General features: G+C 39.0%; 1 protein-coding gene and 1 pseudogene across 1 annotated transcript; both read left to right on the forward strand.

Moving 5' to 3' along the window:
• Positions 1-17201: 17201 nt before the first annotated feature.
• On the forward strand, positions 17202-18149 carry LOC112677139 (olfactory receptor 139). The gene has a single exon (XM_025475002.3). The coding sequence runs from the start codon at positions 17202-17204 to the stop codon at positions 18147-18149; it is 948 nt and encodes a 315-aa protein (XP_025330787.3).
• A 2800-nt stretch (positions 18150-20949) lies between these two features.
• Positions 20950-21054, forward strand: LOC112677752 (U4 spliceosomal RNA; annotated as a pseudogene).
• The last annotated feature ends 5384 nt before the right edge of the window (positions 21055-26438 follow it).

Consider the following 26438-nt stretch of genomic DNA (forward strand, 5'->3'; position numbering starts at 1 on the left):
CTCAAAAATTAGTCCTCCTAGGAAAGAGTGGGGCTTTGGGGAGCCACAAACTGATAAATAACCCAAGGTTTTAATGAACCCAATAATGATGCTTCACAACTCTGTGATGCTTTTAATTTTCTCAAAAAGGCCTCACATCCAAATCCTTACTCCGCCTCTCATATCGTTCCATGAGGGTGTTAGGAATTCTATTTATCTCAGAGGACAGTGAAGTCCAGTAAATGTATCCATCCATTCTTTTTTTTTTCTTTCTTTTCAAAAAGTTTTAAAATTCCAGTTAGTTAATGTACAATACAATGTTAGTTTCAAGTGTACAATATACTGATCCAACACTTATATACAACACCCAGTGCTCATCACAACAAATGTACTCCTTAATCTGCATCATCTATTTAACCCATCCTCCCATCCATCTTCTTTCGAGTAATCATTAGTTTGTTCTCTAATAGATAAGAATCTGTTTCTTGGTTTGACTCTCCTTTTTTTCCCCTTTGCTCATTTGTTTTGTTTCTTAAATCTACTGATGAGTGAAATAAAAATAAAAGTGGTATTTGTTTTTCTCTGATTTATTTCACTTAGTATAATATTCTCTAGCTCCATCCATGTCATTGCAAATGGCAAGATTTCTTTTTTTTTGGTGGCTGAGCAATATTCATATATGTTGTTAATTACAGCCATTCTGACAGGCATGAGGTGATATCTCTTTGTAGTTTTGATTTGTATTTCCCTCACGGTCACTGATATTGAGCAACTTTTCATGTGTCTGTTGGCCATCTGTATGTCTTCTTTGGAAAAATGTCTATTCATTAGCTAAAATTAACAAGTCAGGAAATAGCAGATGTTGGTGGGAATGCAAACTGGTGTAGCCACTCTGGAAAAAAGTGTGGAGTTTCCTCAAAAAGTTAGAAATAGAGCTACCTTATGACTCAGCAATTACACTACTAGGCATTTATCCAACGGATACAAGCATAGTGACTCAAAGGGGCACCCACACCCTAGTGTTTATAGCAGCAATGTCCACAATATCTAAAATATGGAAAGAACCCAGATGTCTATCAAAGAATGGATAAAGTGGGATGCCTGGGTGGCTCAGCAGTTGAGCGCCAGCCTTCCGCCCAGAGAATGATCCTGGAGTCCTGGGATTGAGTCCCACATCGGCTCCATGCATGGAGCCTGCTTCTCTCTCTGCCTATGTCTCTGCCCCTCTCTCTGTGTGTTTCTCATTAATAAATAAATAAAACATTTTTAAAAATAATGAATAAAGAATAAAGGATGCATAAATGGATAAAGAAGATGTGGTATGTAATGTGTGAATGTATACACACACAAATATACACAATATTACTCAGCCATCAAAAAGAATGAAACCTTGCCATTTGCAATTACATGGAGGGAACTAGAGGGTATTATGTTAAGTGAAATAAGTTAGTCAGAGAAAGACAAATACCGTATGATTTCACTCATATGTCATATTTAAGAAACAAAACAGATGAACATAGGAGAAGGGAGGGAAGATTAAAACAAGATGAAATCAGAGAAGGAGACAGACCATAAGAGACTTTTAACTACAGGAAACAAATTGAGGGTTGCTGGAGGAGAGCTGTTTGGGGGATGGGGTAATTAGATGATGGGAATTAAGGAAGGCACTTGAAATAATGAGCACTGGATGTTGTATGCAATTGATGAATCACTAAATTCTACCCCCTGAAACTTATAATACAGTATATGCTACCTAAATGGAATTTAAATTAAAAATATATCTACTCATATCATCTGCTCATTTTTAATGGAATATTCATTTTTTGAGTGTTGTGTTTTTAAGTTCTTTATATATTTTGGATACTAACCCTTTATCAGATATGATATTTGCAAATATCTTCTTTCATTCTGTAGGTTGGTTTAGTTTTGTTGATTGTTTCCTTCACTTATTCCTGAGTTGCAAGTGTGGTTCAATATTCACAAATCAATCAACATGATTCATCACATTAATAAAAGAAAGGATAAGAACCATATGATCATTTCAACAGATGCACCAAAAGCATTTGACAAAGTACAACATCCCCTTATGATGAAAACCCTCAACAAAGTAGGTTTAGATGGAATATACCTCAACATAATAAAGGTCATCTACAAGAGATTCTTAGCTATTATCATTCTAAAAGGAGAAAAACAGAGCTTTTCCTCTATGGTCAGGAACAAGAAAAGATGTCCCCTCTCACCATTTTATTTAACATAGTACTGGAAGTCCTAGCCACAGCAATCAGACAACAAAAAGAAATAAAAGACATTCAAATCAGTAAGGAAGAAGTAAAAAGAAGTATTTGCAGATGACATGATACTCTATTTAGAAAATCCAAAAGATTCCACCAAAAAATTCAATAAAGTCACAGAATACAAAAATCAATGTACAGAAATCTGTTGCATTTGTATAAATCAATAATGAAGCAGCAGAAAGAGAAATTAAGGAATCAATCCCATTTACAATTGCACCAAAAACCATAAGATACCTAGGAAAAAACCTAACCAAAGAGGTGAAAGGCCTCTATACTGATGAAAGAAATTGAAGAGGACACAAAGAAATGGAAAGACATTGCATGCTCATGGATCAGAAGAACAAACATAGTTAAACAGTCTATACTACCCAAAGCAATCCGTATCAAAATACCAACAGCATTTTTCACAGAGCTAGAACAAACAATCCTAAAATTTATATAGAAACACAAAAAAGCCCGAATAGCCAAAGCAACCTTGAAAAGCAAAGCAAAGCTGGACAAATAAAACTTCTGGACTTCAATTTAAATTACAAAGTTGTAGTGATCAAGACAATATGGTACCGGCACAAAAATAGTCACATAGATCAATGAACAGAATAGAAAACCCAGAAATAAACTCATAACTATGTGGTCAATTAATCTTTGAGAAAGCAGGAAAGAATATCTAATGCAAAAAAGACAGTTTTTTTCACAAGTGGTATTGAAAAAACTGGACAGCAACATGCAAAAGGATGAAACTGGACCACTTTCTTATGCCATACACCCTATTTTTTATTGGAACATTTAGTCCATTTACATTCAAAATAATTATGGATAGATATGTATTTATTGCCATTTTATCACTTGTTTTGTCATTGTTTCTGGAAATTTTCTCTAATCCTTTCTTGTCTTTGTCACTTTTGGTCTCTCTTTTAAAACCCTAAGACTCCTCTTTAATATTTCTTGCAGGGCTGGCTTATGGTCATTAACTCCTTTAGTTTTTGTTTATTGTGGAAACTATCTCTCCTATGCTGAATGACAGCCTTGCTGGACAGAGTATTCTTGGCTGCAGATTTTTTCCATTCAGCACTTTGAATATATCATGCCACTCCCTCTGGCTTGCCAAGTTCTGTTGAGAGATCTCCTGCTAGCCTTATGAGTTTTTCCTTATAAGTTAAAGACTTCTTTTGTCTTGTTGCTTTAAGATTTTTTCTTTATCACCATATTTCACAAATTTAGTTGCAGTAAGTTGTGATGTTGGCCTGCTTTTGTTGACATTGATGGGAGTTCTATGTGCCTCCTGAATCTGGTTGTCTGTTTCCTTCCCCAGATTACAGAAGCTTTCTGCTATTATTTTCAAATAAATTTTCTCCTCTGTTTTTCTCTCTTCTTCTTCTGGGACTCCTATAGTATGAATGTTATTACATTTGATGGAGTCACTGAGCTCCCTAAGTCTGTTCTTGTGTTCCATAATTCTTTCATTCAGTTGCATTACTTTCCATTATTTGTCTTCTAGGTCACTAATTTCTTCCTCTGCTACTTTTAGCCTGCTGTTCATTGCATCAAGCCTATATCCAATCTCATTTATTGCACTCTATCTCTGATTGATTCTTTTTTTTAATAATAAATTTATTTTTATTGGTGTTCAATTTGCCAACATACAGAATAACACCCAGTGCTCATCCGGTCAAATGCCCCCCTCAGTGCCCATTCACCCCAACACCCCGCCCTCCTCCCCTTCCACCACCCCTAGTTCGTTTCCCAGAGTTAGGAGTCTTCATGTTCTGTCTCCCTTTCTGATATTTCCTACCCATTTATTCTCCCTTACCTTCTATTCCCTTTCACTATTATTTATATTCCTCAAATGAATGAGACCATATAATGTTTGTCCTCCGATTGACTTATTTCACTCAGCATAATACCCTCCAGTTCCATCCACGTTGAAGCAAATGGTGGGTATTTGTCGTTTCTAATGGCTGAGTAATATTCCATTGTATACATAGACCACATCTTCTTTATCCATTCATCTTTCGATGGACATCGAGGCTCCTTCCACAGTTTGGCTATTGTGGACATTGCTGCTATAAACATCTGGGTGCAAGTGTCCCTGCTTTTCATTGCATCTGCATCTTTGGGGTAAATCCCCAGCAGTGAAATTTGCTGAGTCGTAGGGCAGATCTATTTTTAACTCCCTGAGGAACCTCCACACTTTTCCAGAGTGGCTGCACCATTTCACATTCCCACCAACAATGTAAGAGGGTTCCCTTTTTTCATACCCTCTCCAACATTTGTGGTTTCCTTTCTTGTTAATTTTCCCCATTCTCACAGGTGTGAGGTGGTATCTCATTGTGGTTTTGATTTGTATTTCCCTGATGGCAAGTGATGCGGAGCATTTCTCACGTGCTTGTTGGCCATGTCTATGTCTTCCTCTGTGAGATTTCTGTTCATGTCTTTTGCCCATTTCATGATTGGATTCTTTGTTTCTTTGCTATTAAGTTTAAGAAGTTCTTTATAGATCTTGGAAACTAGCCCTTTCTAGATACGTCATTTGCAAATATCTTCTCCCATTCTGTAGGTTGTCTTTTAGCTTTGTTGACTGTATCCTTTGCTGTGCAAAAGCTTCTTATCTTGATGAAGTCCCAATAGTTCATTTTTCCTTTTGTTCCTCTTGCCTTCGTGAATGAATCTTGCAAGAAGTTACTGTGGCCAAGTTCAAAAAGGGTGTTGCCTATGTTCTCCTCTAGGATTTTGATGGAATCTTGTCTCACATTTAGATATTTCATCCATTTGAGTTTATTTTTGTGTATGGTGCAAGAGACTGGTCTAGTTTCACTCTTCTGCATGTAGATGTCTAATTTTCCCAGCACCATTTATTGAAGAGACTGTCTTTTTTCCAGTGGATGGTATTTCCTGCTTTGTTGATATTAGTTGACCATAGAGTTGAGGGTCCACTTCTGGATTCTCTATTCTGTTCCATTGATCTATGTGTCTGTTTTTGTGCCAGTACCACACTGTCTTGATGACCACAGCTTTGTAGTACAACCTGAAATCTTGCATTGTGATGCCCCCAGCTATGGTTTTCTTTTTTAATATTCCCCTGGCTATTCAGGGTCTTTTCTGATTCCACACAAATCTTAAAATAATTTGTACCAACTCTCTGAAGAAAGTCCATGGTATTTTGATAGGAATTGCATTAAACGTGTAAATTGCCCCTGGGTAGCATTGACATTTTCACAATATTAATTCTTCCAATCCATGAGCATGGAATATTTTTCCATCTCTTTGTGTCTTCCTCAATTCCTTTCAGAAGTGTTCTATAGTTTTTAGGGTATAGATCCTTTACCTCTTTGGTTAGGTTATTCCTAGGTATCTTATGCTTTTGGGTGCAATTGTAAATGGGATTGACTCCTTAATTTCTTTCTTCAGTCTCAGTGTTAGTGTATAGAAATGCCACTGACTTCTGGGCATTGATTTTGTATCCTGTCCACACTGCCAAATTGCTGTATGAGTTCTAGCAATCTTGGGGTGGAGGCTTTTGGGTTTTATATGTAGAGTATCATGTCATCGGCAAAGAGGGAGAGTTTGACTTCTTCTTTGCGAATTTGAATGCCTTTTATTTCTTTTTGTTGTCTGCTCAGGCTAGGACTTCCAGTACTATGTTGACTAGCAGTGGTGAGAGTGGACATCCCTGTCTTGTTCCTGATCTTAGGGGAAAGGCTCCCAGTGCTTCCCCATTGAGAATGATATTTTCTGTGGGCTTTTCATAGATGGCTTTTAAGATGTTGAGGAATGTTCCCTCTATCCCTACACTCTGAAGAGTTTTGATCAGGAATGGATGCTATATTTTGTCAAATGCTTTCTCTGCATCTATTGAGAGGATCATATGGTTCTTGTTTTTTTCTCTTGCTGATATGATGAATCACATTGATTGTTTTACAAGTGTTGAACCAGCTTTGCATCCCAGGGATAAATCCTACTTGGTCATGCAGAATAATTTTCTTAATGTATTGTTGGGTCCTATTGGCTAGTATCTTGTTGAGAATTTTTGCATCCATGTTCATCAGGGATATTGGTCTATAATTCTCCTTTTTGGTGGGGTCTTTGTCTGGTTTTGGAATTAAGGTGAGGCTGGCCTCATAGAACGAGTTTGGAAGTATTCCATCTCTTTCTATCTTTCCAAACACCTTTAGTAGAATAGGCATAGTTTCCTCTTAAAGGTTTGATAGACTTCCCCAGGGAAGCCATCTGGCCCTGGACTTTTGTGTCTTGGGAAACAAGAGCTTTAAATGATACACTGGACCAGGTGGATTTCACAGATATTTACAGAACTTTACATCCAAATGCAACTGAATACACATTCCTCTCAAGTGCACATGGAACTTTCTCCAGAATAGACCACATACTGGGTCACAAATCAGGTCTTAACTGATACCAAAAGATTGGGGGTTTCCCCTACATATTTTCAGACCATAATTCTTTGAAACTTGAACTCAATCACAAGAAGAAATTTGAAAGAAACTCAAACATGTGGAGGTTAAAGACCATCCTGCTAAAAGATGAAAGGGTCAACTAGGAAATTAGAAAATAATAAAAAATATTCAGTGGACACTAATGAGAATGAAGATATAACCATTCAAAATCTTTGGGGTACAGCAAAAGCAGTCCTGAGAGGGAAATACATCACAATAGAAGCATTCCTCAAAAAATTGGAAAAAACTGAAATATGCAAGCTAACCTTGCACTTAAAGGAACTGGAGAAAGAAAAGCAAATAAAACCTACACCCAGCAGATGAAGAGAGTTAAAAAAGATTTGAGCAGAACTCAATGAAATCTAGACCAGAAGAACTCTAGAACAGATCAACAAAACCAGGAGTTGGTTCTCTGAAAGAATTAATAAGATAGATAAACCATTAGCCAGCCTTATTTAAAAAAAGAGAGAAAAGGTTAATTAATAAAATCACGAATGAAAAATGAGAGATCACAACCAATACCAAGGAAATACAAACGACTTAAAAAACATATTATGAGCAGCTATACGCCTATAAATTAGGCAATCTAGAAGAAATGGATACATTTCTGGAAAACCACACACTACCAAAACTGGAACAGGAAGAAATAGAAAACCTGAACAGGCCGATAACCAGGGAGGAAATTGAAACAGTCATCAAAAATAAATAAATAAATAAATAAATAAATAAATAAATAAATAAATAAAACAGTCATCAAAAACCTCGCAAGACACAAAAGTCCAGGGCCAGCTGGCTTTCCAGGGGAATTCAATCAAATGTTTAAAGAAGAAACAATACCTATTCTACTAAGCTGTTCCAAAAGGTATGGAATATTACCAAACTCATTCTATGAGACTAGCATCACCTTAATTCCAAAACCAAAGACCCCACCAAAAAGAATTATAGACCAATATCCCTGATGAACACAGAAGCAAAACTTCTCAACAAGATACTAGCCAATAGGATCCAAAAGTACATTAAGAAGATTATTCATCATGACCAAGTAGGATTTATCCCCAGGATGAAAGGTTGGTTCAGCACTCATAAAGCAATCAACATGATAGATCATATCAACAAGAGAAAAAACAAGAACTATATGATCCTCTCAATAGATGCAGAGAAAGCATTTGACAAAATATAGCATCCATTCCTGATCAAAACTCTTCAGAGTATAGGGATTGAGGGATAATTCCTCAGCATCTTAAAAGCCATCTACAAAAAGCCCACAGCAAATATCATTCTCAGTGGGGAAACCCTGGAGCCTTTCCCTAAGATCAGGAACAAGACAGGGATGTCCACTCTCACCACTGCTAGTCAACATAGTACTAGAAGTCCTAGCCTCAGCAATCAGGAGAGAAAAAGAAATAAAAGGCAAAAAAAAAAAAAAAAAGAAATAAAAGGCATTTAACTCTCCCTCTTTGAAGATGACATGATACTCTACATAGAAAACCCAAGAGACTCCATCCCAAGATTGCTACAACTCATACAGCAATTCAGCAGCATGGCGGGATACAAAATCAATGCCCAGAAGTAGTGGCATTTCTATACACTAACAATGAGACTGAAGAAAGAGAAATTAAGGAGTTAATCCCATTTACAATTGCACCCAAAAGTATAAGATACCTAGGAATAAACCTAACCAAAGAGGTAAAGGATCTATACCCTAAAAACTACAGAACACTTCTGAAAGCAACTGAGGAAGACACAAAGGGATGGAAAAGTATTCCATGCTCATGGATTGGAAGAATTAATACTGTGAAAATGTCAATGCTACCCAGGGCAATTTACACATTTAATGTAATTCCTATCAAAATATCATGGACTTTCTTCAGAGAGTTGGTACAAATTATTTTAAGATTTGTGTGGAATCAGAAAAGACCCCGAATAGCCAGGGGAATATTGAAAAAGAAAACCATATCTGGGGCATCACAATGCCAGATTTCAGGTTGTACTACAAAGCTGTGATCATCAAGACAGTGTGGTGCTGGCACAAAAACAGACACATAGATCAATGGAACAGAATAGAGAATCCAGAAGTGGACCCTGAACTTTATGGTCAACTAATATTTGATAAAGGAGGAAAGACTATCCACTGGAAGAAAGACAGTTTCTTCAATAAATGGTGTTGGGAAAATTGGACATCCACATGCAGAAGAATGAAACTAGACCAGTCTCTTTCACCATACACAAAGATAAACTCAAAATGGATGAAAGATCTAAATGTGAGACAAGATTCCATCAAAATCCTAGAGAAGAACACAGGCAACACCCTTTTTTTTTTTTTTTTTTTTTTTTTTTTTTTTTTTTTGCAACACCCTTTTTGAACTCGGCCATAGTAACTTCTTGCAAGATACATCCACGAAGGCAAAAGAAACAAAAGCAAAATGAACTATTGGGACTTCATCAAGATAAGAAGCTTTTGCACGGCAAAAGATACAGTCAGCAAAACTCAAAGACAACCTACAGAATGGGAGAAGATATTTGCAAATGACGTATCAGATAAATGGCTAGTTTCCAAGATCTATAAAGAACTTCTTAAACTCAACACCAAAGAAACAAACAATCCAATCATGAAATGGACAAAAGACATGAACAGAAATCTCACAGAGGAAGACATAGACATGGCCAACAAGCACATGAGAAAATGCTCTGCATCACTTGCCATCAGGGAAATACAAATCAAAACCACAATGAGATACCACCTCACACCAGTGAGAATGGGGAAAATTAACAAGACCGGAAACCACAAATGTTGGAGAGGATGCGGAGAAAAGGGAACCCTCTTGCACTGTTGGTGGGAATGTGAACTGGTGCAGCCACTCTGGAAAACTGTGTGGAGGTTCCTCAAACAGTTAAAAATAGACCTGCCGGACGACCCAGCAATTGCACTGCTGGGGATTTACCCCAAAGATACAGATGCAATGAAACGCCGGGACACCTGCACCCCGATGTTTCTAGCAGCAATGTCTACAATAGCCAAACTGTGGAAGGAGCCTCGGTGTCCATCGAAAGATGAATGGATAAAGATGTGGCTTATGTATACAATGGAATATTCCTCAGCCATTAGAAATGACAAATACCCACCATTTGCTTCAACGTGGATGGAACTGGAGGGTATTATGCTGAGTGAAGTAAGTCAGTCGGAGAAGGACAAACAGTGTATGTTCTCATTCATTTGGGAAATATAAATAATAGTGAAAGGGAATAGAAGGGAAAGGAGAATAAATGGGTAGGAAATATCAGAAAGGGAGACAGAACATAAAGACTTCCCTAACTCTGGGAAACGAACTATGGGTGGTGGAAGGGGAGGAGGCCGTGGGGTGGGGATGACTGGGTGTCGGGCACTGAGGGGGGCACTTGACAGGATGAGCACTGGGTGTTATTCCGTATGTTGGCAAATTGAACACCAATAAAACATAAATTTATTATAAAAATTATTCTGAAATGTTAAAAAAAGATTATGGACAAAGTAAGGAAGTTGGCACTCATAACTGCTTTTAACACCATTTTGGAATTCTAGTTAGTACAACAAGGCAAGACAAAAATAAAAGTCCTCCAGATTTGAAAGAGGATTAAGATATTTTCTTTTTTTAGAATCCCAATCTACCAAAATCTACTAGAACTAATAAGTGAGTTTGGGGGTTATTCTGTATGTTAGTAAATTGAACACCAATAAAAAATTAAAAAAAAAAAGTGAGTTTGGTGAGGTGAAAGTATACAGGGTCAATACATAATATATGAAACAGAATACATAAAAATCAGTGTATTTCAATATACTAGCAAAAACTTTGAAAATACATATTAAAACAATACCACTTAAATATTATTAAAAATATGAGATAGGAATAAATTAAAATATGTGCAAGACTTAATACACTGAAAACTACAAAACATTGTTGAAAGAAATATAGAAACACTAACTGAATGGAGAGATATGTCATGTTCATGGATCAGAAAACTCAGCATTGTTAATATCTCAATTCCTCCCAAATTGATCTATAGATCTTGGCACATGTTTTATAGAAATTGGCAGGCTGATTCTATGTTTTATATGTAAGAACAAAGAACGTAGAGTAGCCAAAATAACTTAGAAAAAGAATAACAGTAAAGACTGCTAACTCTGGGAAACGAACTAGGGGTGGTAGAAGGGGAGGAGGGCGGGGGGTGGGAGTGAATGGGTGACGGGGTTATTCTGTATGTTAGTAAATTGAACACCAATAAAAAATAAATTTAAAAAATAAAAAAAAGAATAACAAATTTGGGGGACGTAAACTACTTGATTCAGGACACACTATAAAACTGCAGTAATCAAGACCATGTGTATAGGTGTAAAGAAAACACAATGATCAATGGAATGAAATAGAGTTTGGAAGTGCACCCAGACATATGCGGGCAATTGATTTTTGTCAAAGTTGCCAGAAAATAGTCTTTTCAACATATGGTGCTGAAACAATGTGCATCCAAATGAAAAAAATTGTCAATCCAATCCTTGTCTGGCACCATATTTTTAAAAAGCCATCCGCTTCTAAATGGATCCTAGATCTAAATGTAAGCACTAAAACTATAAAACTTCTGGGAAAAAATAGGAGAAACACCTTTGTGACTTTAGATTAGACAAAGATTCCTTAAATAAGACACAAAAAGCATCAATCAAAAAGATTGATAAATAGTACATCATCAAAATTTAGATGTCAATTATTCAAAGGAAAGTGTTAAGAAATTAAAAAAATAAGACTGAAAAAATATTTGCAAAACACTTACCTGATAAAAGGTTAGTATCTAGAATATACAAAGAATTCTTACAATTCAATAAGAAGTAGAAAACCACCCAGTTTGGATGAGGGACAAAATATTTAAATAAACACTTCATCCAAGATATATGATGATGAATAAGCACATGAAAAGATTCTCAATATCACTGAGGAAATACAAAGTTAAACCATAATGAGATACTACTGCACATCTAATAGTTAATGTTAAAAATTCTGATATTAAGTTTTGATGAGAAATGGAATCTTTTGCCCATTTCATGATTGGATTGTTTGTTTCTTTGCTGTTGAGTTTAAGAAATTCTTTATAGATCTTGGAAACTAGCCCTTTATCTGATACATCATTTGCAAATATCTTCTCCCATTCTGTAGGTTGTCTTTTAGTTTTGTTGACTGTATCTTTTTGTTGGTGGGAATGTGAAATGGTGCAGCCACTCTGGAAAACTGTGTGGAGGTTCCTCAAGGAGTTAAAAATAGATCTGCCCTACGACCCAGCATTTGCACTGCATTGCACCCAATGAAACGCCGGGACACCTGCACCCCGATGTTTCTAGCAGCAATGTCTACAATAGCCAAACTGTGGAAGGAGCCTCGGTGTCCATCGAAAGATGAATGGATAAAGATGTGGTTTATGTATACAATGGAATATTACTCAACCATTAGAAACTACAAATACCCACCATTTCTTTCGACGTGGATGGAACTGGAGGGTATTATGTTGAGTGAAATAAGTCAATTAGAGAAGGACAAACATTATATGGTCTCATTCATTTGGGGAATATAAAAAATAGTGAAAGGGAATAAAGGGGAAAGGAGAAAAAATGAGTGGGAAATATCAGGGAGGGAGACAGAACATGAGAGACTCCTAACTCTGGGAAACAAACTAGGGGTGGTGGAAGGGGAGGTGGGTGGGGGGTGGGGGTGACTGGGTGATGGCACTGAGGAGGGCACTTGACGGGATGAGCACTGAGTGTTATTCTATATGTTGGCAAATTGAACACCAATAAAAAATAAATTTATAAAAAATTAAAAAAAATAAAACCTGAAAAAAAAAAAAAGAAATGGAATATCTCACACTTTGCTGGTAGGAATGCAAATGGTACAGCTACTTTGGAAAACAGTTTGTTTCTTAGAATAAATAATATCCACCTACAAAGAGTTCAGAGATTATACCTGGTATTATCCAAGGGGAAATGAAGACATATATCTACACAAAGAACTGTATTCACATATTTATTGTAGATTATTTGCAATGGCTACAATCTGGAAACAACCCAAATGTTCATCAACTAAACAAATTGCTATGTATCCATACAGTGGCATACTACTTAGTGAAAAAAAAGGCTGGACTGCCAGTATAGCCAATATGCATGAATCTCAAAAGGTTTATGCTAATTGAATAAATCCAGTTATAAAAAGTCTGCATGCTGTATGATTTATGACAGCCTGAAAAAGGCAAAAATATAGGGACAGTAATTAGATTAGAGGTTACCATGAGCTATGGTAGACAGGATTGTCCACAAGGAGGCAGAGGGATCTTTCTGGAGTGGTTGAAATGTTTTATATATTCATGGAGATGGTAGATACATGATTATATACTTTTATCAGCATACATCAAAATTTACTATTGAAATTATACTTTAGTTAACCCAACTTTTTAAAATTATACCTTGAAGAATCCAATGTGAAAAATAAATGAGAGAAAAAGTACCAGAATCAGCTTAGCTGGGGCCCTGCCTGAGCTCCACGACAGCCCCACTCCCTGGCCTTGGCAAATCATCTAAGTCCTCTGGATCTTATTTCCATCTGTATCATGGTGACTACTATCTTTCCTCCTTTCTTTGAGACATTGGGAGCCTGGAATGATGTCATAAACCTAATATTTCTTTAACAGAATCTGAAATATTAGGCAGATGAGAGAAACCCTTAAGGACTGAGATTGCTTGTCTGCCTCTGGCTTCTTGTGCAACCCCTGAGAGAGTTCATTTTTAGAGCCTCTAGGTGCTTGTTAGCTGCCAAATAGAGAGAGTCCCAGGATAGACAACCTGGGCTTCTGCCTCACACCTTTTATAAAACTTTGGAGACAGGCCACCTTGGGTCAGTTTAGCACTCATCTCCATCTCTACAAGACCCCAGTCAGGAGTAGTACCCAGAGTATTCACAGAAAGGTAAGCCCCACCAGGAGACTTCCCATGCTTCAGAGCTCCTAGTTTCCTTCTGTCTTGAGTAAGGATGGTTGGAGATCATTCATGGTCTTCATGTGGCTTTTTCCTTGTTGATAGAACAAAGAACTGAGTGATGCTTGGATTAAGGAAAGGAAGGGAAATATCATGGTGAGGTTTTCCACTATGAGTGACTAAAAGACTGAAGGTCAGAGCTGGCAAATAGGAGGACATGAGAGGAAACTGACTGGGGTAACGGTGGGGGAAATGAAGAGTCTGGTAGAGCCAAGGAGGCTATTTAGGTTGGTCAGGACAGATCCTATATTTACAGAATCTCATACCTGTAAGTGAACCTAGAGATAATGCTAAATACTCCCTTTCATACTACAGAAGAAAAAAGGGATGGATGGATAGATGGGTGGATGGATAGATGGATGGATGGATAAATGGCAAGGGCCTTGGGAAGCATGGATAATGGAAAAAAGGGATGGATGGATGGATGGATAGATGGATGGATGGATGAATGGATGGATGGATAATGGCAAGGGCCTTGGGAAGCAACAGGGGCTGGCAGGAAAAGAACAAGTTCTCCCATTTAGAACAAATTCTTGCATATATGAACTTTGACAAGTTAAAATTTTCAAGCCTCATCTTTCTCATTTGTAAAATGATTACCTATATTCAAGAATGTTTGCAAAGTTTAAATGTAACATATAGTGTAGTGACATATAATGAAGTATTATGTAAACATTAGCTTTCTGTTTTATTTTTCTTTTCATTACTTCTTTTCTCCCTCCATCCATCCTTCTTTTTTCCTTTCTCCAAGGTCTCAATGCTAGTAGAAACTTGTTTAACACAAATAACATAAGCACCTGGACTCCAACTCCACAACTCTTTCTACTGTGCTGAATTGCCATCCTTGTAAACCAGAAGAATGGGAGAGGGAGGGGGAGAGAGATAATAAGAGAGAGAGAGAAGAAGAAGAAAGAAGAAGAAGAGGAGGAGGAGGAGGAGGAGGAGGGAAGGAGGAGAAGGGGGGAAGGGGAAGAGGAAGAACGGGAGAGAGTGAGAGTGAGAGACTGACTGTGCATGGCTTTGTGGAGAGAAAGAATGACATATGGCAAATTGGAACAGAGAGCCTGAGGGGAACTGACCCTTGTATGAATAGGCAGGGTGGGAGATGTTTGGAGAAGTGGGGAATGAATTCCTTGAAGGCAAGAATGCCTTTTCTCCTTACATTGCTGCTTTTACGACACTCTGGCCAGGAAAGCTATATTTGATGGAGAAACCATGATCCTTACCCTACCTCCAGTATTCTGGAGGGCTGTATCCAGGAGATAAGTATTTCCTGTTTAGGGCAAGGGAGGCATTGTCATTCTGCTCTTGGTCTGAGTGTAGCCCTTGATAAGGCTAAAGTTTGCCTGAGACTGAAGTTGTGATAGAAAATATAACCCAAATGTACAGTGTCTGAGAGGTTAGTGGCTGACTTCCCACTGTGGGGATCAGTGGTAATCCCACAAGGGAGGTAGATTCTGGAAAGGAAGGCATAACCTGTAAGAGGCTAGCAGTCTTCTTTCTCCCACTGAGAGTCAGCATTGCCCAACAGAGCTTGAGCCCAACACATTGCAACAGTTTTCATAGGAAAGGACAGAATGGAGGTGCTAAATGGAATGCAGAGTCTCCTGCGGTAGGCTACTAGCATAATCTACATTTTTTGTCTTTTGCTATTGATTTTGAGTGACTTTCAGTGTGACTTTGAGTAAGTTACTCCTCATAACGGTTCAATTCTATATGTAAGTGCTAGAATGATCCAGTTTATTAATTGTCTCATCATAGGAAGGAAAGATCAATTAAAATTTTGGGCATAAGGAGGACTTCCTTGAGATGATGGGACAATGATCCAAGACTGGGCCTTGAAGGATGGAGTTTTGATGTGTGGAAGGGAAGAGTGTTCTATTTAGAGATGAGTACTAGCACAGTTATGAACAAAGGGTGGCCTAGCAGAGCAAGAGTCCAGCAGAAGGGGGCCCCAAAGTTATCTTTCTAATATTGATGCAGTCACACTGAAGAACTTTAGACTTCATGGGTTCATTCCTCAGTTGTCCAGGCACTTGTTGGGTAAATCAAACTGCTACCATGTGTAACTGAGTGGAAACTAGCTAAATGTTCTCTGGGCCTTCAACTCCCCTCTTTTCCCTTGGGAAATCTCCTGATCTCCCACCCCACCCCTACAAAAATCATCAGTCTTCCCCATATCACTTATTAGCAATTCCAGTTCTCAGGCCGGGAATCTTGGAATCATCCCCTACCCTCTCTTTCTCTCACACCTCATGCCCAATCTATTAGTTCCACCATCAAAATACATGCAGAATTTTTCTACATTCAACAAATAGACAATTACCAAATAGAAGAATGGATGGGTGGATGGGATCTTGACTTCTCTGAATAGCTGTAGTGATGCCAAGACCTGGAGGCTTAGGAATATCTTTCTTTGTTACACACAAGATCATTTATAAAGCCTCAGTAACAACATATCCAAGTTCTGTAAGAGATAGTAAAATGTTAAAGTGTGAATCTGGGGACTCAGACAGTCCTGGGCCTGAGATTCAACTTTACAATACTAGGTTACTTATTTAACTTTTTAAAACCTTGGTGCCCTGATCATATAGATATAATAGCAGTTACCCCATAGTGCTCTGTGAAAATTAAATAAAAATCAATATGAAGTTCTTTTTTTAAATTTTTATTTATTTATGATAGTCACACAGAGAGAGGGCGAGAGAGGCAGAGACACAGGCAGAGGGAGAAGCAGGCTCCATGCACCGGGAGCCCGACGTGGGATTCGATCCCGGGTCTCCAGGATCACGCCCTGGGCCAAAGGCAGGCGCCAAACCGCTGCGCCACCCAGGGATCCCCAATATGAAGTTCTTAGCAAAATATTCATAGTTTACATTTTAAAAATGTTGTCAGTGCTTTCTTAAATCGCCTTCGTGTCTTCCATATTTAGCCTTTGAGTATTTCTGTACTTTGGTCTGCTCCTGGCTCCTCTCTTTGCTCACTCTCTCTTACATCTCTTTTTGATCTCATAAGATCTTGTCCTCCTACCTTTCTTTATGTTGTTACTACTCTCTCATATTGTGATTTTTGAACCTCATACCTTCATTTATTCATTAAGTTGGTCAGAACTGCTATTCAGTCACTATATACACTGATATAATCTTAATAGCTATTAAAATGTTGTTAATAGCTAGTGTCCTGCACCCTAGAGTAGTTTCTTCTACCCCAGCCCCCTCTCTGGCATCCCCTGGATCTCAGCCCAAAATAGTAATTTAAGGTTCATGTCTGGCATCATGGGGGCCTCCAGGAGACTACTCAAGCTCTAAGCTGGTAGATGATCGCATCACATTCCCCAACATCCAGTAGACTCAGATTAGGTGTCTACTATGTGTCTCTCTTCCCCTTTGGCAGGTTCAGGTCTTCTCCTCCCACTACAGAACTTAGCAGTAGCCTATGGAGCCAAGTGCCTGGGGGAACAGGACAACTGTCACTGAGTTCATCCTTCTTGGCCTGACAGAAAACATAAGACTGCAACCCATCCTTTTTGTTGTCTTCCTTGTTGCCTATTTAATCACTGTTGGAGGCAACCTCAGCATCCTGGCTGCCATCTTTGTGGAGCCCAAACTCCACACACCCATGTACTACTTCCTGGGGAATCTGTCTCTGCTGGACATTGGATGCATCACTGTCACCGTCCCTCCAATGCTAGCATGTCTCCTGGCCCACCAGTGTAGAGTTCCCTATGCTGCCTGCATTTCACAGCTCTTCTTTTTCCACCTCCTGGCTGGTGTTGACTGTCACCTCCTGACAGCCATGGCCTATGACCGCTACCTGGCCATCTGTCAGCCCCTCACCTACAGCACCCGCATGAGCCGTGAAGTCCAGGGTGCCTTGGTGGGCATTTGCTGCACCATTTCCTTTATCAATGCTTTGACTCATACAGTGGCTATATCTGTGCTTGACTTCTGTGGCCCTAATGTGATCAACCACTTCTACTGCGACCTCCCACCCCTATTCCAGCTCTCCTGCTCCAGCATCCACCTCAATGGGAAGCTGCTTTTTGTGGGAGCCACTTTCATGGGAGTGTTCCCCATGATCCTCATCTCAGTGTCTTATGCTCACGTTACAGCTGCAGTGCTACGAATCCGCTCAGCAGAGGGGAGGAAGAAGGCCTTCTCTACATGTGGGTCTCACCTCACCGTGGTTTGTATCTTTTATGGAACTGGCTTCTTCAGTTATATGCGTCTGGGCTCAGCGTCAGTTTCAGATAAGGACAAGGGGATTGGGATCCTCAATACTATCCTTAGCCCCATGCTGAATCCAGTCATCTATAGCCTCCGGAACCCTGATGTGCAGGGGGCCCTGAAAAGAGTGCTGATAGGGAAGCAGCCCCCTGAGTGAGAAGGCGGGGCATCAAGATGCCCCTCCCTCCTAGAGCACCCCCTGACTTCCTCATGCTGAAGGTGTGTATGTGGGCAGCGGGTGTCTTTAGGGGTGGGTGGAGGGATGGATTGAGTAGATAATATGGACCAGAGTAGAATATGGTTTACCTTGGACTATGGAGAAAAGCTAAAGCTTGTAGAAGATAGATTAAAGACAAGTGGGAGAAAATGATAATGTGGGTCAGGAAATGGGACACAAATTAAATTTTTTTAAATTTAATGTGTTAAATTGAAATATATTTAAATACTAATAAAAGCAAAATGTTTACACCGTCCACCCGCCTTTTAAAGTAAAGTATATTTGTACTCAAGTATGAGTGTGATTTTTAAAAGATTCTTCTGCTTTAAAAGATTCTTAAAAGATTCTAAACCAGGACTGTGAAACTAAATTGGGGTTTGACATAGCCTAGCAATAGGGTGTCAGAACACTCTGCCAGAATCTTCTTCAAAGCAATATTACCAAATACCTGTTTTTGAAGCCAGTGTCCCCATCCTGAGTAGTCATTCCAGAGAACATCACATTTTCATGTATACATGTAAGCTGACTCACAACTTCTGCATCAAAAACACGAGGATGGGGGGATCCCTGGGTGGCTCAGTGGTTTAGCGCCTGCCTTTGGCCCAGGGCACCGTCCTGGAGACCCGGGATCGAGTCCTGCGTGGGGCTCCCAGCATGGAGCCTGCTTCTCCCTCTGCCTGTGTCTCTGCCTCTCTCTCTCTCTCTCTCTCTCTCTCTCTCCATGTCTATCATGAATAAATAAATTAAATCTTTAAAAAAAACATGAGGATGGATCATCACATGTTTCAGGAGAAGAAGTACTCTGAATAGCAAAGTGTTTTTTTAATTGGCAAAATACGCTGATATGTAATGGGCATTCTGTTTAATATGTGTGGATACATAGTAAAGGTGAGGAAGGAAAAGAAAATAGAGGGAAATAGTGTTTGCAGTTTACCAGTAAATGAGTATTGGAAATCAGGATTTTACCAAAAAAGGCAAAACTAAGGCAATCCAGAAAAGCACAGGGACTAGAATAGTAGCCCATTTCACATGCTGTCATGGCCATTTCTAGAATTTTTTCTTTGAACCATTTCAGACACTTTTTGGCCCAGGAGTTGGAAGTCTGAGAAGAGTGACCTTACCTGGCATGCTTATTAATTGCTTGAGTAGGGCAGCATGGAACCCTGAAGAAGATTTCCCAGTCAAATGGATCTATCTGCCAGGTCCAACCAGGTGGCCAACCACCTGCCAGGTCCTGCTAGACAGTCTCTAATACTCTCTTATACCTACACTCTTGTTGCTCTGCAGACAGTGCTTCCTGATTGAGGCCCATGCTATCCAGTCCCACAAGGGCTCCCACGGTGGCCTCTGCACCTGTGTCCCTCCTCACTCATTGCTCTCCACACTGCCAGGTTAACCCCCGGGAGCAATATCTGTCTCATGTCATTCCATCCTGAAAGGCCACTGATTTCTTTCTGACCACCAGAGCACATCCAGAACTCTTTGGGGTGTGCATGGCCCTCCGTCAAGCCTCTCCACTCAAGCTTTACCTCTTAGCCATAGCCTCTCATTCTGGAAGGCCACTCCTTGCTGTGGGACTCCTCTGAAACAGTGTGGCCTGCAGAGCAAGACACCATCAGAATCTCTTCTGGATTCCTTGCAGCTTCTCTTGCTTTTCCCAACTAGATTATAAGCTCCTGAAAGACAGGACCCATTTTAAATATTATACTGTGTCCTCCAAACACCCAGCATAGTGCTGAGTGCAGAAAACAATCTTGCAGATCGATCGATTGATTGATAATAGGAAGCATGACATATGAAAAGAAATTTGTTTCCTACATGGGAGGTCAGTGAAACTGCTAGATGTCTTCAAAATGCCAAAGGAGCCTGGCGATCTGCTGGTTTCCCGGTGGCCGAGGCCCAGAGGCCCTCTGTGTCCCACAGCTAATGGGTCACTGCCTGGGAGGATAGCCAGAGACCCCCGGCCGCAGCTCAGGACAAGGTAGTCCACTGCCAGCTGGGTGCACTCAGGGTCACCTTCAGGTGCAAGGTGTGTTTTCTGCATCTTCCGTCTTCATGAATCTCACCCACAGGGCTATATTCCAAATGAGGGTAACGTGCTTCCTCGATTTTTGATGCAAGATTAACACAAGCGATGGCAACAATCTGAAAGAATCCATAATTTGGTAAAAAGTTGTTAGATTATAACACTATCAAATAAAATTAGGAAAGCGTGCCCCTCTCAAAGTTTAACGAAATTATTCTGATGAAGAAATTTTAAGACACAACTGGGACAGCTTTTGGCAAAATAAAAGAACTACAGACATTTCTAGGCCAAATGATAATAATAATAATAATACCCCAACAGGCTCAATATTTGGAAGGTATAGATATAAAGGAAAAGAAAAAAGAAACCTTTTTTCTTTTTTTATTAAATAAAGACAATCACTGAGTTTAACATAAAAGAGAGAAAGAAGCTTTCCTGACTGCATGTCAACTGATATGATCTCTCCTCAAAACTAAGAGAAACTGCCTAAAGCCAGTACCAAAGAAATGTCTCCTTCCTGCAGAGAATTAGAAAGAGCATTTGGTTAGCGCAAGGCGAGCATAGAGCCAGGGTGTGAAATCTGGTAACACCCAGAAACCATTTAACTTCAGGATCCACTTACTTCAAGCAAGCACATTACAGAAGAGGGCTAATAATAAATAAATAATCATATTTTATGACAAAGTGTTTTTCTTATATTCACATTTTAAAGTTAGCTTTGTGCAGTGGCAGTATCGTAGCCAATGAGGTTTATCCAAGGCGCGATTATTGCTAATTGAAAACTAAAGTGAATAGTTTGTTTTAGGACTACCTTTAGGTATTGTGACTATTGTTATTTACCCTAAGTCTTATCATGTTTCAGAAAGCTACTTCTTCCCCAGTGAATGCTGAAGTGAATAGCTTTTAACTTTGCTATGTAAATATGGGTACATAGTATATGTAAATATTTTCAATAAAAACAATGGAATATTACTCAGCCATTAGAAACTACAAATACCCACCATTTGCTTCAACGTGGATGGAACTGGAGGGTATTATGTTGAGTGAAATAAGTCAATCAGAGAAGGACAAACATTATATGGTCTCATTCATTTGGGGAATATAAAAAAATAGTGAAAGGGAATAAAGGGGAAAGGAGAAAAAATGAGTGGGAAATATCAGGGAGGGAGACAGAACATGAGAGACTCCTAACTCTGGGAAACGAACTATGGGTGGTGGAATGGGAAGTGGGCCGGGGGTGAGGGGTGACTGGGTGACGGGCACTGAGGGGGGCACTTTGATGGGATGAGCACTGGGTGTTATTCTATATGTTGGCAAATTGAACACCAATAAAAAATAAATTTATTAAAAAATATAAAAACAAAAAGTATTTTTTGTTTAAAAAGAAGTGTGAATGAAAAAAAAAAAAAAAGCAGTGTGAATAGGGACGCCTGGGTGGTTCAGTGGTTAAGCATCTGCCTTCAGCTCAGGAAGTGATCCTGGAGTCCCGGGAGCAATCCCACATCGGGCTTCTTTGCAGGGAGCCTGCTTCTCCCTTTGCCTATGCCTCTGCCTGTCTCTATCTGTGTCTGTCATGAATAAATAAATAAAATCTTAATAAAATAAAATAAAATAAATAAATAAAAAGAAGTATGAATGTATTGACAGGAAAAGCTGTATACCATCTATTGCTAAATTTCAGAAGTGATGATAATGTGATATGTGTATATGTATGGGGCAAAACAAAAAAATCCCAGATAGCAACACCCAGGCTGTAGATGGTGATTCCCTCCATGTAAGAGGATAGGACTGGAGAGAGCTGTGGAAAGTGAAGAAGCACTTTGCTTTTATTCTATGTGCTTTTATTTGAAGTTTTTCAGTGGGTTCTATAAAAAAAAAAAGGTAAATTTTTAAAAGTGCTAATGGTGACAATGTGGAGTTGGGAGGACCAGGTGAATTAATACGTTCCAGATGTCATCAGTTACTTTGTGAACTTCTGAAGATATCCAGGATCCACCTGTCAAGCTCAGAAGACGTCATTTTATGCACATGGGGCATCTACACATGAGTACTTGGAGATGCTTTCATATACATCCCATGATGCCTCCTTCCCCACATCCATCCTACCATCCAGAGGCTTAACCTTTTGTGCAGCACAGATAAAGGTACTCTTAGGATTCAAGAGAATTATAACAGTATGTCATTTTCTTTTATTATTCTATTAGCACATAACAGTATTTATAAAGCGCTTTGAATTTAGTTCTCATCTGAATATTGCAACTACATAGTTGAGTGTTACCCACAACCAGGGCCAGGATTGTAGAGTAAGAAAGCCAGTTTCTATTACCCTCACTTTGCAGATAAAAAAAAAGCAAAGGTGCAGACAGGTTAAGTGATTTTCCAGAGACCAGAGACTTAGTAGGTAGGGTAGCCTGCAAGTGCCAGCTCCCGGCCCAGTATCTTTGCCTCCCTCCCCACCTGCTTCTAGTAAATCACCAAAGAATTCAAGACTAAACAGTGATACTAACTCTAGGTGCAGTGAGTCTCAGAAATGGGAAAGGCAGTATGGTTGGTGAAGAGAGCCTTAGACAGAACATCTAGAGACCTGGGTTCTAACGTAGCCTTTTCTATTTTAGGCTCCATGAACTTTCCAAGCATCAATTCCTTTTATCTGTAAAAGTAGTCCCTTCCAAATATCTTGAGCTTTTTTCACACACGTTCTACGTAATAAATACTCAGACACACATAAGATGCCAAAGGCTGAGGGAAAATAAGGGACTATGGCTAATTACAAGGACAGGAGAGAAGGTTGAGAACAGCTGTGCAAAACCAGGAACAATTAATTCATGCACGGTGGACATGTGATGGATAAATGTTGGTTCTTGGTATTCAGCAACTGGAGAGATACCCAGATTGAAGGCGGTAGAGACAGGCAGAGACATGAAGGCCTGAGAGCTAACAATAATTGAAACAGGAGGAAAGAGATTGGGAAGGAGCTTGGGACATCAGACGGCAAATATTTAACCTCGTTTTCTGAGTTTATGTTTGCAGGATCTGGGGAGACAATGAACGATATCAGGGCCTAAAAGACTTCAGACCTTTACCTGGTACTGGTAGCTAGTTGTCCAGGCAAAGGTATGAGGAAGCAAATATGAAGCAAGCATCTTCTACGTGCCAGGCAGCAAGCTGAGAAGCCCATGCTCCTCGTTGAATTGAATCAGCTGTGGTCAAATGGAGACAGCACTGGACAGAGAAGTCGGGAGACCCGGCTTCTGGGCTCATACCAGCTCATACCTGCTAGCTATGTAACACCTGACAGGCCAGTTCCTCTCTCTGGGCCCTAATTTTCTCATCAGTGAAATGGGAATGCACTTCAAATGATTATTCTGAAGATTAAATGAATTGAAATACAGAATTATTGAGTTGGTAAGTGCAGTGTGAAGGTGATGCTAAAATTCCACTGGGTTTCCAGTAGAAGGCATTGCCATATTTCTAGAGTTTGTGTCCTCTCTGACACAAGGACCAGAGCAGATTTCCCCCTAAAATTCCAGATTTCCCAGCCAGTACTATGCCCTTTCTGTTGCACTGGCCTTCGCCTCCCTTGAATGAGTCCCTGATGAAAGACTCAACCCTGTAGAAACTGCTGCCCTGCACCACCTCCCCCCACACCGTGGGTACTGGGAAGGAGCATGATTACTCTCCTGGGTCTCAAAACACCTCGGTATCTTCCGGCCTATTCAAAGAGGAAACTAACGGTAAACTCTGCCAACTTCCCCCATCTCTGCAGGACCGCGGGAGTCCCACCCAGCCAGCAACTGCTCTGCTGAAGGTCCCCACAGAGATAGCCAGGGTCAGGATTGGGAAATGTAGTCCTTCCAAGTTCCACAAACAGAAGCTTCTAATTAGTTCCCAAATGAGAGTTCAGGATAATGCAGCCTAGGGGCTAAGGGAAAGTGCGATTTGCTGACTGTCTCCTGCAACTCTGCTAATAAGGCCAGAGGGAAGGGATGCCCAGAGAAGATTTTCTTTCTTTTTGGTCCTTAAGTCAGAAAGAAACTAGACCTTAGGGAGGTTAGTGGAGGAGGCCAATTAGTGTTGGGTGGTTGCAATAGCATCATTAGCAAGCCTCGTTAGCAAAGTTGTGAGTAGAGGCAAGATGTATTCAAACCGGGAATGCCTGGCCAGGAGTCTCAGCCTCCCTGTAAACACTGGCCTCCCATTTCTTCACTGTCTATCTGATTTTCAGCATTTTGTTCTTCCACCTTTTTCACACCCACAACTCTCTTGTTCTCCCTCTCCTTCCATCACAACCTACTCATTTTCAATCTCATGTTAATAAATGCACCTATTTTGTGGTAAGAATGTATCATTTTATAACTGCACCAGGATTTCCTTCATCAAACTCTTGCCTTGACTCTTTAGGTCGTTTCCAGTTTTTCACTCTTGTAAAGACAAGGCTTTGATAAGTTTTTGCACAGCTCTTTTCTTTAATGGACCATATTAATGTATATATTTTCAACATTTTTATGAATATTGACAAATTACCAATAGATTGCACCATTTGACTTTTCTACCAATTCAATGCAACAAGGCTACTTTCCTAGTCCTGACCAGCCCTAGGTATTACCATTCTTAAAAATCTTTACAATGTGGTGGGTGAATCACTATTTCCCATTACGGTCTTAGTTTGCATTTCTTTGTGAGAGACAATGAACTGTCCTTCCTATATTAATGTAGCTATTAACTCTTTTTCATGTATCCTGCAAATGTTTTTCTTTTTCTTATATATTTTTTATTGGAGTTTGATTTGCCAACATATAGCATAACACCCAGTGGTCATCCCGTCAAGTGCCCCCCTCAGTGCCCATCACCCAGTCACCCCATCCCCCTGCCCCTTCCACTATCCCTTGTTCCTTTCCCAGAGTTAGGAGTCTCTCATGCTCTGTCTCCCTCACTGATATTTCCCACTCATTTTCTCTCCTTTCCCCTTTATTCCTTTTCACTATTTTTTATATTCCCCAAATGAATGATGTTTTCCTTATTTATATTTGTGTCTCAGTGCTACTGATGTTTGTGACATACAGACTTTTAAAATTTTCTATAGCCACTTATATATTTTACTTTATGATTTCTAACTTTGCTGTCACACTTGAGATTATTTTCCCTATCTAAAGTTTATGTAAATATTCATCTATATTTTCTATTTACATTATGATATTATTTTTTATATTTTATGTTTTATATTTTTACATCTCAAATTCATTTTTCATACATGATATGACATAGTGATACAGCTTTATTTTTTAATTCTATAACTTAGGTCCCAAGACTTTTCCCAATAATTTGAAGTACCTCTTTTTGTCAAACATTAACTGTTTTTGTGCACTTGAATCTGCTTCTGGGCTTCCCATTCTGTTCATACCACAATCTTTCAACCACTGTAGCTTTACAGTACAGTCATACACATCTCATTTTAGAAATCACCATATTCAGGTCGCATTCTTGTAGATCTCTTTCTTCCCAAATGGACTTGATTAGTCTCATATGTTTAACTATAGAATCATGTTTCTGATTGGGATATTCTACTTTTGGAATTTTAATTAGAATATGTAAAATTTATAGATGATTTTGGGAGAATTGACAGTTTTCCAATATTATATCTTTCCAGATAGGGACATGGTATCATCTGTTGATTTATTCAAGTATTATTTCTAAAGAAGAGTTTTGAAAGCTTTTAAAAATGAGAATTTCCACCTTTCTATTAAGTTTATTTCTAAATAAATCGTAGTTTTTCTTACTATTATGAAGTAAATATTTTAACATAAAATATGAATATTTTTGGAATTTTAATATATATTGTTAAACTACCAACAGGAAAGTGACAGTCTCAATTTAGAAATAATCCATGTCCATATCATCATACCATCACAAATACTGATTTTTTTATCATTTCTAATTTGAGAGGCAAAAATATGTAATGATTTTACTTTGCTTTTTCTGCTTACTAGTAAAGCAGAGTATTTTCTTCTGTCTGTTAACCATGTTTGCATTTTTCTCTTTTGTAAATTACCTTTTATGTTCTTGGCCTATTTATCTAAGGAGATCTCAGTGTTTTCACTTCATTTTTTAATTTTTTGATTTTGTTTTGTATGCATTTCTAATAGATCTTTACAGGGTAAGTATATTAACCTTTTCATATTTTCTGCAAATATTTCTCAAAGTTT

The sequence above is a fragment of the Canis lupus genome, chromosome 9 (genome assembly GCF_003254725.2).
Source record: "Canis lupus dingo isolate Sandy chromosome 9, ASM325472v2, whole genome shotgun sequence".
Lineage (NCBI taxonomy): Eukaryota > Metazoa > Chordata > Mammalia > Carnivora > Canidae > Canis > Canis lupus.

Coding starts and splice junctions, on each gene's coding strand:
- LOC112677139 (XM_025475002.3), top strand. CDS start 17,202: ATGGAGCCAAGTGCCTGGGGGAACAGGACAACTGTCACTGAGTTCATC.